The 16,624-nt window shown below is 37.2% G+C and overlaps 1 protein-coding gene across 1 annotated transcript in view; it reads left to right on the top strand.

Annotated features, from left to right (window-relative positions):
• The first annotated feature begins 66 nt into the window (after positions 1-66).
• LOC139761156 (probable phosphorylase b kinase regulatory subunit alpha) overlaps positions 67-16,624 on the top strand; it is a 110,259-nt gene continuing 93,701 nt past the window's right edge. Inside the window, 12 exon segments of the mRNA XM_071685119.1 lie at positions 67-269; positions 427-568; positions 3,232-3,390; positions 5,461-5,677; positions 6,276-6,358; positions 7,903-8,094; positions 8,675-8,863; positions 9,808-9,960; positions 11,239-11,412; positions 12,685-12,898; positions 13,704-13,813; positions 14,889-15,036. Of these exon segments, the coding sequence (XP_071541220.1) occupies positions 491-568; positions 3,232-3,390; positions 5,461-5,677; positions 6,276-6,358; positions 7,903-8,094; positions 8,675-8,863; positions 9,808-9,960; positions 11,239-11,412; positions 12,685-12,898; positions 13,704-13,813; positions 14,889-15,036 (1,717 nt within the window). The 5' untranslated portion in view covers positions 67-269; positions 427-490.

Genomic DNA, 16,624 nt, shown 5'->3' with positions numbered 1-16,624 from the left:
TCCGCTTGTAGGTTATCTCTTATAAATTATGAAATGTTCAAATAACACAGTCTGGCATCAGAGCAGTGGCCAGCTGATGGTTGCATCGTCTGCATGTGGCGCCAGATATTGAAATTCATAAGAATATTAGACTCTATGGTGGATGAATCAATTCCTGAAATATGCCAGAGTTGAGTCAGGTGTGGGAGTGAACAGACGACATGATGGCTGGCATAAAAATATTCCTTGAAATATGCCCTTTATGCCCTTGAAAGGATTGCTGCCGATAGGTGGGTAAACTTGAACCAAAATAAGACTTGGATTGTATTTAGAGAGATCATAGGAGTATAGGATGAGGTATTTAGGGAGTTGAGTGAGAGAAGACGATGCTATTTTTAATACTGTTCATACTTTGTTTCCCTCATTGTTTGTCTTCTACTCTCACAGCTGAGGCGAAGGGTAGGAGGCTGTGGTGGTGGTATGAGTGTGTGAGATCTTGGCGGGAGGAAAGATGAGAAGCAGGAGCAACTCCGGCGTCCGGCTCGATTACTACCACCGCATCGTGTACCGGACTATCCTCAGGCATCAGGTGAGCTCCTTGTCATTCCAGTAATCACCCAGACAGTTGTTAGCATGGGAATACTTAATGATGTAATTGTCCTGAAACAGGGTAACTTCATGTAGTAACTCTGGGTGCTGACAGTGACCTGTTACCCGACCAGAAGTAACTTTGCATTACTAAACCACAAGTAACAGTCTCAGTCTGTTGTAAACCGAGATCAAATAGGGTTATGTATTATTTGATATTTTCATTTGGTGGTCATCCATAGGTCGTGGTTATTTTGCCAACAAATGGCCAAATACTCGCTTGCCGCTTGTTATAATGTGATATATATATTGCTTGTATATCTGGGTCTATGGTGTATTTTTGTTAATGGGAAGAAAACATTGCAAATATCTGGATTCATGTGAATATTAATTTCAATAAACAAAAATCAATTGCCATGCCTCTTGTTACCGTGAAGTCTGTTAGGTTAGGTTAGCTTAGTCAAGCTTTATGTATCTCCCAAGTTTCAAGCCAGATAAGCTTCCGTATCTCCAACTTCAGGATTTCATTCTATGTTTCCTAGGTCATAGCCTAGCTCAGTGTAACCATGGCTTACCTCACTGTAGCTGTAGTGCTGATAAGTCGACAAATTAATGACTGTAATTCTTAAGGCATAACCAATAAAGAGGCTTAAGTGCCTCCATGGCTTGTTTGTTACAGCATGATTTGGAGCACACTTATTTTTTTTCTTTCTTTCAAACTATTCGCCATTTCCCGCATTAGCGAGGTAGCGTTAAGAACAGAGGACTGGGCGTTTGAGGGAATACCCTCACCTGGCCCAATTCTCTGTTCCTTCTTTTGGAAAATTAAAAAAAAAACGAGAGGGGAGGATTTCCAGCCCCCGCTCCCTCCCCTTTTAGTCGCCTTCTACGACACGCAGGGAATACGTGGGAAGTATTCTTTCTCCCCTATCACCATATATACACACATATATATATATATATATATATATATATATATATATATATATATATATATATATATATATATTTATTTATTTTTTTTTTTATTCAAATATAAAAATTACTGGAAGCTCTTTACATACAGATGTTTGTCCAACAAACAACCATACTCATTAATAAGCTTCAAAAGAATATTATATCCTAGCCCTACATACACATTTACATATATGTATGAACCATAGAACTAATTGATTGTACATTTTTCATTGAATGTTGCTTAATGTAATGTTTCTGTTTAACTACAATTATGTATTGATGTTTATGTTTAGATATACTTATGTATTTTATAATGCAATGTTTGTTATGTTATTACTAGCAGGTATAGGTTGAATATTTACTCTCATTCTGTGTGAAGTATCATCGTATCTTTATATTACCCAGTTTGCAAATAATGTAACTCATGAATTGGGTATACAAACATAACCTGATTTTAAGTTGGTGATTTTTAGTACTCGGTTTCTTGGTGTAGGTAGGGTAAATGATGAAATGTGCGCTTTGGCAAGTTTTTTGGGGGGGTGTGTTGTGCTGAAACACTTACAGAACTTATGCAAATTATTAGAAAGTAATATGCAAAATATAATTCGGAAGTGATTTGTTTCATTGTTTTATTGAATATCTTTGAAATTGTAAGATCGAATACAGTTTATAAAAATTTTGACAAATGGGAACTAAGGGTTTGAAAGCAAAATAAGTGTGAAATTTTAAGGTCGAATACAGTTTATAAAAATTTTGACAAATGGGAACTAAGGGCTTGAAAGCAAAATATAGTGAAACATTACGGGGGTTAAAGCTAACATAAAGACAATGGAAAATATCTGTGTAAGATTCACTCAGATGTATAAATTGAAAAATACCAGTTAGCAAATAACACATGAAAAAAAAAAAATTAATTATGCAAGTCTACTCAAGTTTAAAAGTGAATGTTTTTGGTATAAAGGCAGTTGAAGACATGCAGAAATTTCAAGGCAGAGTTTTCATTGAGTTAACTGATACTTTTAAAGATGCTATGATGATATTTTAATCTACGCCATGTGTAGGTCTGGATATTTTTAGGTTGAAAATATGTAGTTGAAACACATTGCAGTTTGTGATGCATAGATTTCTCATATTCTTTCACCATTGTCATTGGCACAAAGGAGTTACAGAATATGGTTTTCAAAGACAAGTTCAGGGGACATGCTGCGTAGGAAGTAGTTGAAGTAGTTATTATTGAAATGTGTTTTTTGCTTCCATATTCTCTTTTTCTTTCTTTGGCTTGTAGTGATATTTATGATGTATTCATGTGGCCATTTTGTTTTCTAACATTTTTTTCTCTTGTATAATTGTGTTTTTTTTTTTTTTTTGCCGCTGTCTCCCGTGTTTGCGAGGTAGCGCAAGGAAACAGACGAAAGAAATGGCCCAACCCACCCCCATACACATGTATATACATACACTTCCACACACGCAAATATACATACCTACACAGCTTTCCATGGTTTACCCCAGACGCTTCACATGCCCTGATTCAATCCACTGACAGCATGTCAACCCCGGTATACCACATCGATCCAGTTCACTCTATTCCTTGCCCTCCTTTCACCATCCTGCATGTTCAGGCCCCGATCACACAAAATCTTTTTCACTCCATCTTTCCACCTCCAATTTGGTCTCTCACTGTGTGTTATGTCTGTATATGTTTTCTAGGATGCTGTTACTGGACTGTTGCCATCTACCCAGGAAAATGATCATGCATGGGTGCGAGATAACTTGTACTCTATATTATCTGTATGGGGTCTTTCCATGGCCTACAAGAAAAATGCAGACTTGGATGAAGACAGGGCTAAGACCTATGAACTTGAACAGGTATGTTACCGATGTGAAATGAAGCTCTAGTATATAAGGGAAGGGAAATGATATCAAAGAACTGAACATGATGAACGTGGGTGAATTATTAGATTTTAGAGAATAATATGTATACTCAGTGGTTTGAGTTTTGGAAATGGTTATAGATGGTATGGCTATTTGTGCCATGTAGAGTGGTGTAGGCCAATTTTACATTTGCAGTTGATTCTTGAGTACCCACAGCATACCCTTGAGATTCTGGTAACTGTCTGTATAAAATTATTTGGTGTCAAACAGATTTTACCACACTTGTCCAGCTTCAGTGCTGTAAAGTGCTGAACAATCATTGGGTTGAAGCACTTTACACATTCCACAAAATCAATCAGTCTGCAGCTCCAGTTGTCACTTACGAAAAACTTCTACAAACAAATGAGTCTCCCTGTTCACAAATTCATACTCAAGAAACAGAGACATACATTATCACATTATTATTGCTTTGTTTTTGTTATTTTGTACTCTCTGGTTTATTTTCTTCACTTTTACTGTACTTTACCCGCAGTCCTACACATTGTAGCGGTAATAATTTGTTTGACAAATCATTTATGTAGGAAAGACTCTGTCTCAGGATTTTCAAGGTTGTTTTAACGTAACTAAAATAGCTAGCAGACAAGATAGCATTCTGAAGAGTCATTGCTGCATTTTAAGGAAATGGATGTCGAAGAAAAAATGAAATAAGGTATATTGTTGCAAAGGTATTGATACTTACTTATGAAAGTAGAATGCTAAGTAAGTTTTGACCTGTCTTTGCACTTGGATATTCGAGAATTGTTTAGACTATGTATGGATTAGAAAAGGCTTATGATAAAGTTGACTGAACTGGTATCGGGAAGGATTTGACTTTATATAGTGCACACATGGAACTGGTGCTTGGGATGCTTTGACTTTTTATTGAATGCTGCTGAATACTGTTAGAATGGAAAAAGGAAATTTGTAAGTAACTGGAGGTTTTCCATGAATTGAGGCATGTTGGATTGAGACTCAGTAAGAATGTTAGGAGACTGAAGTTGAGAGGAAAGTCTTGCAAGCGAAAATATGGGACGTGCAGTGAAAGCTCTGTTGAATGGTATGAATTCAAGGATAGAGTGAGGGAAAGTTTACTTGCAGTGGTACTTGTCTCAGCTCTAATTTTTGGATATGAAACCCAAATTTATTTACGACAGATCGGTTGACATGTGCTATGATTGGAATTGGATCAGTTAGAATGAAGAGTGAAGATGTAAGAAAGGTGTATGGTTTAAGATTCTTTTAATTCTGGTAAGATGCATAGATGAACTTTACTATGATGGAGAGATTATGTAGAATGCATGCCAGGTGACTAGTTGGTCAACAGATTATATATATACATGTACTTTTGGTGGTACAAGGAGACTGCTACTTTTTATAACCTTGTATCCACACAGTTTCTCACTTGCAATCACTTCTTTTTATACTTTTTTCCTAAAGGCCTTGTATCAAAGAAGGCTCGTGCCAGTGACCAAAGTCCATATAAAAAAGATTATTAATTTCATTGCATTTCATCATTTTATTAAGGAAAGCTAAATTCAAGATTGAAGTATTTTGAAGGTCAAAGATGTATTCTTTTTTCATTACTGTATTATAGGTCATACCTCTCAACATTGAAAGCATTTTTGTCTCAACTTATTTCGTTATAAGCCGTATCTTAACTTTTATAGTTACCCTGAATTGTAGAGTTACCTATTAATTGAATGTTTTTTATCATTGACTCATTTATAATTGATTTAGTGTAAGGGGAAAGCAGATATTGCATGTTTGTGATAAGTGAACCATCATACAAAATTCTTTGGCATTGTTTTGAAATTTGCTGCTGATCTTCATTCAGAATTGTGGGATGGGGAAATTTAATGTCTTTGTGACCTTTTAAAATCTGGAAACTGTATGTGATGTACATACTTGCAAAGTGATTGAAGAGAATTTGAAGTTTTCAGAATTTTTAAATTCAAAGCTGACTTTATGAATTATGATTATGCATGGCATGATCTTTAAAGCATATGTTTTTATTCCACCCTTCAGAGCTGTGTCAAATTGATGCGTGGGCTCCTGATGTGCATGATGCAGCAAAAGGAAAAGGTTGAGAAGTTCAAACATACTCAGTTACCCATTGATTCCCTTCATGCCAAGTATTCGTCTAAAACTGGCCAACCCGTCGTGAGGGATGATGAGTGGGGTCATCTGCAGATTGATGCTACATCATTATTCTTACTTGTTTTAGCACAAATGACTGCTTCTGGTAAGTAGAAGACTGAGATCATTTACTCTAAACTTTGATAAAAGAGTATATGAAGGAATGTGGAATGTGAGATAGACCTTTTAGTGAATCAGAATTCATTTTGTGTGAGTTTCTCACCTTCAGGCAGAGCCCTATGATTATCTGAGAATGCTTGCTCAGTAGGAGGCTTAAAACACCAGTTTATCCCCCTCGTAAAAAGAGAAAAAGGTGTGTCCATGAAGATTCATCCCCCTTAAGTCACCATAAAAACTCATGAAATTTCTTTTTGACTGGCGGATGCCAAGGTGGCAAAGTTTAATAGTTCTTGGGGTTACTGTGTGGTACTTGACTCCCAAGGAATGAACATCAATTGGCCTTATGTTTTATATTAGTCTAAGGGAGCGAACCCTCATATTTTTGTTTTCGGGAGTAAATTGTGTGGTATCTTGCTAACGCGGTAAACGGTGATCAAGTTAGAAAGAACTTGTTTTAAACCCTTTCTGTGTGCTCTCAGATGCTCATGAGGCTTTGCCTATGGTGGAGCAGTGGTTTCTCATCCTTTGAAACCTACTTTTTTCATATGAATATTGTGTCATTAATAATTCCTCTTATCCTGCAGGGTTGCAGATTGTATTCAACTTAGATGAAGTTTCCTTCATACAGAATTTGGTGTTCTACATTGAGTCAGCATATTGTGTTCCTGTAAGTCAATTTTTTTTCTTTCCATTTACAATATGTTCTCCCACTATGCACTAGTGTTTCCTATGAAGTTTTCTCTAAGCATTTGTTCATGTTTTTGTCTGAACACTTTGTTCATGCACTTACCCTCTCCCTCTGTCCTTCCACTTTCATCTTGTGTATCCTTTTATATAGCTGAACATGTTTTCTTTTGGCATGACATGCTCTTTCGAAAACAATATTTTTCATATTAGCATCCCTTTAGTTTTTATGTATTGTTTCATTTTATTAGTTCTGTTTTCATTGTCTACCATCCTGTATCAGACAATCCATTTCCTTTGCCTCCAGCCTCACAGCACAGTCTTGGGTTAACTAAGATTAGCGCAGGAAGAAGATATTGGGCAGACATTGGAAAGGAAATATGTTCATGACTAGAAGAAATGGTTCCTAGAGAGAGGAGGATCAAGAGTGGTTCCTGTAAAGGTCCAGAAAAGGGAGAGAGCAGGAATCCATGACAAAGAATAGCTGGTGGAATCGAAGGAAAGTGATGTAGGGAGGGCAAAGGCTCAGAAAGGACAGAAACGTAGAAAAATTGTGGGAGCTAACAGGTACAGAAAATTGCATTGTGAAGTTGTATCTAGAGAGTTGTAAAGAGAAAATAATGGCAGAATAATTAAGTTGCAAAGCTTTGGCAAAGAATGCAAGAGAATGACAGTGGATGTGTTGGGAAAGGCTGTACCAGTACACAGGGCAGTACCACTACAAGATGGAAGGCTATCACTCTTGGTGTGAAACTAGAGATTTTTAGGGGGTTTGGTGATGACTATAAATTTATGGCCTTATCCAAGTCCATGGGTCTTGTTCACTTGACTGTGGCCACATAAAGAAAGAGTAAAGATAAGATTAATTGGGGCTTCACACATTTCAAGAGTATGATTGTAGAGGAATGATTGGGGATCCAATGTAATGGAAGCCTTTTCTGTATTAGAGGGTATGAATGGACAATTTGGTCTCAGTTGGCAAATAAACTATGTGTAAAGTGAAGAATTAAAAGGTTCTTTTATATGTGCAGAAGCCCATGTTTCACTTAGCACCCTGGGCACAGGTTGAGGAAGGGAAAGAGATGTTTGAGAGGCTGAATGCACCTGGTCCACATCATCAGAGTGGGAATGAAATTATGATGATCATATGATTAAGAAAATCTCTGTCACATTCTATTTATAGTGTCTACAGTGATATACAACAATGGTTATAGAAACAAATTCGAAAGTTTTTTAAAAGTTGGGCAGTAAATTTTAAAGTATGAATGCTCACATATGTTAATTATCACTCTCTCTCTCCCTAGTAAAAATTGAAAGCTCCCGTATCACTGGTAATCTAATGAAAATGTTCTTAAATGTGTGGGAATGCAAAATTTGCTTGCTTTAATTTTCTTGTAGTTGTGAAACTCCCAGCTGCATCCTGCTTTTGTAGTCCGTGAACAGTGAAGTTTTTGTAATTAACACTGATTGTGATATCCACAAACTCATTTTACTTTTTCAGGGCCTTATGTTCTGCTAATATTTCAGGATTATGGGATTTGGGAACGAGGTGACAAGACCAACCATGGTCTGCCGGAGCTAAATGCCTCGAGCATTGGTCTTGCCAAAGCTGCATTAGAAGCCATGAATGAACTTGATCTGTTTGGTGCTCGTGGTGGCCCAGCAAGCGTGATCCATGTTTTAGCTGATGAAGCTCAGAAGTGTCAGGCTGTGCTGCAGGTGAGCACAAGAACTTAAAAAAGTGAGGAATGTTCTACATTGATTACATTAGTACTTGAAATATCTAACAAGACTTTTTAAAAATTTAGGCTGTACTCTAGGTGAATTGATAAACTCCAGATATCTTACTCTGTTTAGATTTGATGGATTAAACTCAGAATATCCTATAGTATTTGAAGATCATGTTTCATGTTTTATTTTGTCTTGCCTCATGTTGTGATTAAAAAAGTAGTTTATTTCTACAGTGCTATATCTCTGCAGACACTTAGCAAAGTATTTTGACAGGAATATTAAACACTTTCTCCCATAGCATGATTGAATTGCTATGGAAATTTGAATAATGGATCAATACCTAGAAAAAGACTTTACTCCAGGTTTTCATAGTTTTATTGCTGTTCAAATGAATGTGCATGTAGATGTAAATCTAAAAGTTTTCGTGAGTAGATATATTTCCCAATGCACCAGTGTTCAACAAACAGATTATGAAATATTTATACATAAAGAAGTAGTTAAACATTATTAAGGGATAGACTTGTGGTATGAAGGGATTTATTATACTTAGATTATTTTACTCCTACAGTCTATGCTGCCACGTGAAAGTAACAGTAAGGAGGTGGATAGTGGCCTGCTTGCTGTCATCAGCTACCCAGCATTTGCTGTGGATGATCCGTTGCTTATTAAGACAACAAGAATGACTGTACAGAGTATGTTGCAAGGACGTTATGGTTGCAAGAGATTCCTGAGGGATGGTTATAAGACAGCCAAAGAAGTAAGTATATCTTACTGAGGATATTTAGAGTTTAGGTGGTGGGTTCGTATGTAAACTTGTTTATACGTGTTTGTATTTAATATGTGTATTTTCTCTGAGGTTTGGAATGACCATATACATAGCATTCTTTCTTTTATTCAAGACATTACTAATCAGTTTGGAGAACCTTTCAGTCCTTTGAAAAATTTAAGGTCTCATATCTGACTGAAAAAACTTTGGAATTCTTCTCTTGGCTTTTTCTCGACAAGGATAGGACTGTTAACACCATTCTCCATATAGAGTGACTCTGGGGATTCCTCCTTCAGGAGAAACTGATTCCAGTTGCCCCTGATTCACCTTTGTGGTGGATAAGAACTGTTTTTTTACAAAAATGTCAGAAAAGGTATTTTGCAAGTAGAAAGCCAGTATGATTAAAGAGTAATAGGATTGACCTTACATTCAAACAGTTCTGTTTCACCCCACAGCTGCACCTCATTATTTTACTGTTGTTTACGTATGCTCTAAACTTTCTCTTTTAACACACTTTCCCACACTTTCTTTTCTTTAGAATCTCCCACCTGATCCTTGACATTTATTAACAGGCATTGGTTCACCTCCCATGCTCCACTGCCCTTGGCATAGTGTAGAGTCACCCTTTGGTTCAGGACCCTTGCGTTGACCAGCCTCACCACCCTGTCCATGAAGAGATTAAACAGCTGTGGTGACATGAAAACCTTGACCCAAACCTGCCTTCACCAGAAACCAGTCAATTCCCATTCCTGCTTGTATGCCTGTTTTTCACTACCGATAAAATCTGCTCTTTGAATTTAGTAACTTTTCATTTTCCTCAAATTCTTGAGCACCCAAAGACATTACAGGATACCCAACAACCTATACTTATGTAACTTAAGATTTTTAAGAAATTCCCTTTCCTTCTGATATGTATGACTTGTCTTTACTTTCAGGATCCTAGCCGTCTCTACTATGAGCCATGGGAACTAAAGGTATTTGAGAAGATAGAATGTGAGTGGCCACTTTTCTTCTGCTATTTCATCCTGGATTATTGTTTCTGTGGTGACCAAGAGGCTTTGAAGGAATATTCAGAAACTCTTGAAGAGGTTTGTATTAATATTTTACATTATTACCAGAGGTATTGTTTATGTGAGACCTTTTTGATGTTGGAGCTTTAAGACCAAACACATGCCATATGGTAACAAAGTGAATCCAAAAAGATACTGAAAAAAGTGGACAGGTCCCGTGAGAAAATGTAAATTTTTTGCTTGCATATAGTACATTTCTTGGCTCTGGTATTTTAGTTCCTTATAGTTTGTGTTTGTGGCTGTGAATCTATTTTTCTGGCCTCAGTCTCGTTACCTGAAAGGCAGCGAGTATACTCAGTCAGCTTCTTTCTTTGACAAATAATTAGGTACCAGTTGCAGTTAGAGTGAAGAACCATAAGCAGTTGTGACTGGCCTATCAGCTGGTGGCTTGTAAGTCTACTCAAGTTTTCATAGGGATGTCCATACCCAGGGATTGATCTTTACTAACAGCCTCTGGCCTACTATATGTGGTAGGAGCTTGGTGCTTTACCCAGCTGATCATAGCTGTTTCCTTGACTCCATTATAGAGTTTCATTTTAGCTGTTTGACCAGTTGATGACATTGACCCATATAACACTTTTGAGTTCTGAGTCAGGGGGTAGGTAGTAGTTGGTAGGCAGCCAGTGACCAGGGAGGTATATTACCAGTGCTACCTGCCTGGGTAGCAGGAGGGTTAATGGCATCTGCATAGTGAGCTAGCACTTAAGTGGTTGTCTTTTCTCTCTGCCTTACTAACATGTGGACAACTGGTATTCTGCCCACAAACATACACTCTCGTCATGCAGGTCATTCTTCATAACTAGATTTTCCTGTGGTGAGCAATATGCACTAGCCCTGCCTTTTGGCAAAATGGTAGGAGCAGTAGATAGAAGTAGTAGGTAGGAACATCTAGGCAGGATTATTAGGTAGAAACATTAGGTTGGAGCATTAGATAGAAGTAGTCATTAGAAACATTAAATAGGAGCCTTTATGAACACTGCACTAGAGTTGCCCTCTGCCAGTAGCCTATTAAGGGTGATGCATATAGGCTAAGAAGCTGCATTAGAGTCCTTTGGTTGTGGAGGCTCTGTCGCCATAACCACCCATTTGAGGGAGTTCCAATTGGAACAGGTGTCAGAGATATAGATAGATAGATAGTTCTGAGTCAGGAAATCTTGTTGGAGTCCCCAAGACTGAAGGTAGTTGAGGAATGAATATTTTAATCTTAAAAGGAAATGGGAAAAATTTCAAAGAAAAAATTGGTATTGGTTGCAAGTGGACCGGTAGTTAAGTAATTAATCTTACTTTTTTTCCCAGTTGCTGGTAACAACAGATGATGGGCTTAGGCTTGTCCCGGAAATCTACTCTGTACCACCAGAAAAGGTGGAAGCAGAATACCAGGACCCAGGCTCTCAGGATCGTGTGGCTGTTGGCAAACTGCCTTTCATGTGGGCACAAAGTCTCTACATTATGGGTAGACTCCTCCAAGATGTAAGCACATTATCCTTCAGTTTTTGTAATGTTACAGTTTAATGAAGATGACTAAGAAGTTGTGTTACCTGTATTTACTAAGAAGTTTTGAGGTAGTGTTAGAATAATGCAACATCAATTCAGGTGATGTTCTTTGAAGTAGACTTTGATAAGAAGCAACACCATTTAACCATCATGAAATGTATAAGGCTGGCAGAAGCTTGTTTACAGGACTGAACAACCATATGGAAACCCACCCAAGTCTGTGATGTCCCCAAGGAGAGGTGAAGGGGCATTTAGTGACCCTCCTTCCTCCTTCATTTACACTTAATCTCTGGTATCATTTGGTCCTGCTCATATTTGCATGACATTGGCTTCTAGTCTCTTCACTGTCATTTTTACCTCTGGGATACTAGAAATGTTGGATGGGTGTCATTTTCTTTTATTTGCTGGATTTTCATGATGTAGATCATATGCTTCTTATTGTATTATAAGAACTAATGTAGCTGGAGATAACGTTGGTGTAAGCTGCTACATTTCCCAATTGTATACATCTTGAATGAGATGAAAAATGAATAGTAGAGGGAAAAGAATGCAGAGATTAATTTGGCAGCACCCATTGACGTTACTGTGATGGTCAGCTTGCCCTCTACTTTTCACTTGAGTTTCCATTTCTCCATTTTAAAGTGGCTACAGATCTTTGATATCAAAAAGTAAAAAGAACAATTTAAATTTAACTACCACTTTGGCATTCTGTTTAGAAACCTGTGGACTATATGTCAAGATTTGAAGGACACTCGATAGTATATACAGATTTTTCCCAGGATGGGGAAGCTCGTGGCATTTCAGTTAGGCAAGGAAGCTTGACTGTTCAGACTGATGCCTTTTTGGGGTAACCACGGTGCCACAATATTTCACAAGGTTGATTTCAACCCTCTTTGCTAGTTGTAACAAAAGTGGCTGTGTTGGCACATCTCAAAGATTTTCTGATAGTAGCAATAATAGCAAATTCAGAAGTAGAAGCTTTTAGTCTTTTCAGAGAGCAGTTTTCATCTGGATGTGGGAAGGTCTCAGATTGTTCCAGATCAGAACACCACTTTGCTTTACATCAGTTGTTGCTTCTGTTCCTGAATAGGTTCTCTTTACCTTCCACAAGACAAGGCTTTAGTTTATTTAGAGCACAAGTACCTTAGCTTGTGTTGTTGATCATGGTTAATGTGTGACAGTAGGATATTTGTTCAGCAGAGCTGAGGTTATACATAAGTGTATTTAATGAGATTCTGTCATGTACAGAAGTTCCTGGCTTGTGGTGAACTGGACCCTCTCAACCGCCGCTTGGGGTCAGAGAAAAAACCTGATGTGGTTGTTCAGGTTGTTGTCTTAGCTGAAGATTCTAGCATTCAGTCCAAACTTCAGGCCCTTGACATCCATGTTCAAACTATCACGGAAGTGTCTCCAATTGAGGTGCAGCCAGCCAGAGTTCTGTCAAAGCTGTATGCTCATTTAGGTAAGTAATAAAATATTGAAATGAAATAATTGAAGGTGGTATAGATATACAGATATTATCAATATCTTAAGAGTTTTGAAAAAGCTTTGTATTGGAATTTCTGAAAGATAAATTACATGTTCGATGATGAACATTACAGACAGGTGTAAATTCTTTATTATTTAACTGCAAATGATATTTTTACAAAAAGAATGGTAATTTTTTATTACCTGAAGATGGAAGATTGTGTTCGGTTAACACAAAACTTGTAGCTTTTACTAATATGCACACTGACTAGTATCCCGTAACCTGATAGAGTTAGAGCTCTGAGGTTTGGATGTACGTGAATTAAGAAGAGGGAACTGAATGAAGAATTAAAATGTCAGAGCTAGCATAAAGATAAGAGCAGTGGTTTCATAGGTAGAGTTCTAATTCATTAAAGGTCTTCTCTTTTTTAGCATTGGTATCAAGCTCAGTAAGAAACAGTGTTCAAAATTGATCAGATCTGAGATGTTTTGGTATGTTTGAATTGTAAATGCAGAAAGGTTAAATGAATAGGGGAAGATGAAATAATGAAGAGAGTTCCTCAGCCTCATTGTTTGAGGTAAGGAGAAAGTATCATAATGAACTGTCCAGGTATGGCTTTTGTCCATACAGAAACTGTGGGAAGCAGCATCTAGACATGAATCACGAGTTCAATCCTTGGTGGCAGGGAAACATGCAGACAGCTCTTGAGAGCAGTGTTCATGATTTCCCCATAGACTGGTGAAAGGGAAGTGTGTCACATTGGGCAGAGAGGGATAGTTGTAATTTTTTCCATTTTCAGGCCGCAATCAAAAGCTTGGTCTCTCAGGGCGTCAGAGTCGTGATGTTGGTATCCTTTCCACCAGCAAGCTTTACTCTCTTCAAGATAGAATCTTTGCATTCACTCCTCAGGTGAGTTAGCTTCATATATTGATAAAACCTGCTTTGTAGAAACCTTGAATAACTGGTGTCTTTTTTTTTTATTTATTTATATATATTTTTTGCCAGTTAACAGTATCATACGTGCACCAAAAAGTGGGATATGCATGCAAAGGTGTTATCACAGAAGTGTTATTTTCATTAAAGTTTTTAAGAGATGGGAGGCATTATTTAGTTATTGCCCTCATTTTGTTATAATTGTCTTGCTGTTACAGTGATGACAGCAGTCATATTGACAGTTTTAAAGTTTCATCAGAATGCAGGCAAGATATATTGGTTTTTAAAACGTGTCTTTTCATTCCATTCTGTTTTGATCAGTGTGTAAAAAATTATGAGTAACATGCACATACGCACCCCATTTTTGATAGTGCTATTAGAATTATAAATCAAATTTTGAAGTAAACTAATACAGTAATTGCTGAAGCATATCCTCATTTAGTAATTGCTGCCTAATAATGTTTTATGTGCCTTATGGAGCATTCATTATACTGATACTCCTTTCATGTAGTGTCAGTTTATTGCAGTATACATTTTACTAGCATTATTTTATGTCTTCTCTTAACTGTTGTTTGCATAAATATTTTGTTCCTGGGTGTAGACTGTGGTAGGACACTTTCTTTCTTACAGTACACAGTGTCTCTTGAGAATCTTGGGCACAGTTTCATTTTAAGGAATTGCATGTAGTGAGCTCATCACATCAGCCATAGCATGATGGCTTTTGTAGTTGTAAGATATCTGTCACATACACTAACCTTCAGAAGTAACTTTTCTATTGAGTTTATATTACATTCTTTCAGGTTTTGGAAGAACACCAAACACTGTTTTGTGTTTGTATTTAAACAGTCCTTGCTAATACGTATGGCACTGATATTTCAGGCAGAAGCTAGTTAATGGTAATATTTCTATGTTGTTTCACTTATGGTTTTTGAAAGTAAGGGTTAAGTATGTTCACTTCTATATATAAGTTTTAGTCTTAGGTCATAATGCAGTTCTTTCCAATACAGATTTTAATGCATCCATCTTCTTCTTTCTGTAAAATGTATTTCAGTTTGTAGATCGACAGCGGTTCTTCATAGCCTCCGACCTGGACCTTCTTTTAGATATTTTCAAAACTGAGCTCAACTTCTTGCAGTGTACCTGGAAGAACATGTTGGGCCGTCCAATTGTTACATTGGAGATAAATCAGAGTTTTCTAGGTAACACAAATGTGTATCCCCCTCCCTCATCCTTAGCATTGTGATGTACCTGCGCTTCATAACTTTGTGACCTGGTGTTTATAAAATTGCCGAGACTGTTAGATGTAATGAAGGTATGCATGTATTTTCATTTTAGATATGTAAGTAGTTGGACATTTATGATCTTATATCCTTTCAGTTTAGATAGAGTAATAGTTGTTCTGGTTATGATTTAGGGAACAGATATAGCACTTACAAATGAGTGGAAGACTTTAAGTTGTTTGCACCACATAGCATCTACCAAGTCTTGGCTTTAGATCCCATCAGGATTAACTTACAGTTGGTTTAAGCAATCAAGTAATCATATTTTCTCCTTAAAATGCTTGCTTGCCTACCTCCCTTACTGTTTTTATATCTGCATTCATTATGAGTGATAACAACTAGTAGAATTTCAGAATGGGGTATACACGACCATTAGCTCGAGTTGCCCCTCCTAATGCACATTTACCCTAGGATCCCATGAATAGGGAGACCTTTCTTTGTATTTCAGTTTTGACTTTACAGTTACTCTGCACAATTGTTGTAGTAGTGGTCTCTGAGTAGGAACTGAAGTGTATGATAATTTTTTAGTTACACTGTAGAAACTGTTCTTTTCTTTTCCTAATCAAGTGTGCGTACTTAAGAATGCAAGTGTTTTCGTTCTCACTGGGGGCATTCAAGCATTGAATTGAAATACTTTAATGCACGTAAGTCGCTTAACCTGCAATTTGAATATATAAGTTGTAGTAATTTCTACTTCCATATATAGTGGCATTATATATGTAAAATAGGTATCAATCTTTACTAGCCAAAGAACTGTACAGTATTACACAAAATCAGCACTTTACCTTATATACATCATTTTATTGTGTTCAGATGTAGATAGTTTTGTGTCTTAAGAATTTTGAATGGAGATGATAAGTAGAGGCATGGGCATCATCATACAGATCAAAATGGTCTCCCGGGGTGTAGCAGTTGGCGTTTCTGACATGATGCATTCATGGCCCTCCCAGGGTTGAATGCATAGGTTAGAATTCTTGTTATCACAGTCAGTCCACTGTCAACCCAGGTGTTCATCCACCCCTAGGGGTTGGTTTGTAAAATGGGTACCAGGCTCAGGCTAGGATATATATATATATATATATATATATATATATATACATATATATATATATATATATATATATATATATATATATATATATATATATATATATATATATATATATATTTTTTTTTTTTTTTTTTTTGCTTTGTCGCTGTCTCCCGCGTTTGCGAGGTAGCGCAAGGAAACAGACGAAAGAAATGGCCCAACCCACCCCCATACACATGTATATACATACGTCCACACACGCAAATATACATACCTACACAGCTTTCCATGGTTTACCCCAGACGCTTCACATGCCTTGATTCAATCCACTGACAGCACGTCAGCCCCGGTATACCACATCGCTCCAATTCACTCTATTCTTTGCCCCCCTTTCACCCTCCTGCATGTTCAGGCCCCGATCACACAAAATCTTTTTCACTCCATCTTTCCACCTCCAATTTGGTCTCCCTCTTCTCC

The sequence above is a fragment of the Panulirus ornatus genome, chromosome 39 (assembly GCF_036320965.1).
Source record: "Panulirus ornatus isolate Po-2019 chromosome 39, ASM3632096v1, whole genome shotgun sequence".
Lineage (NCBI taxonomy): Eukaryota > Metazoa > Arthropoda > Malacostraca > Decapoda > Palinuridae > Panulirus > Panulirus ornatus.
Note: the sequence above shows the minus strand (reverse complement) of the source record. Positions and strands in the feature narration are given on the sequence as shown.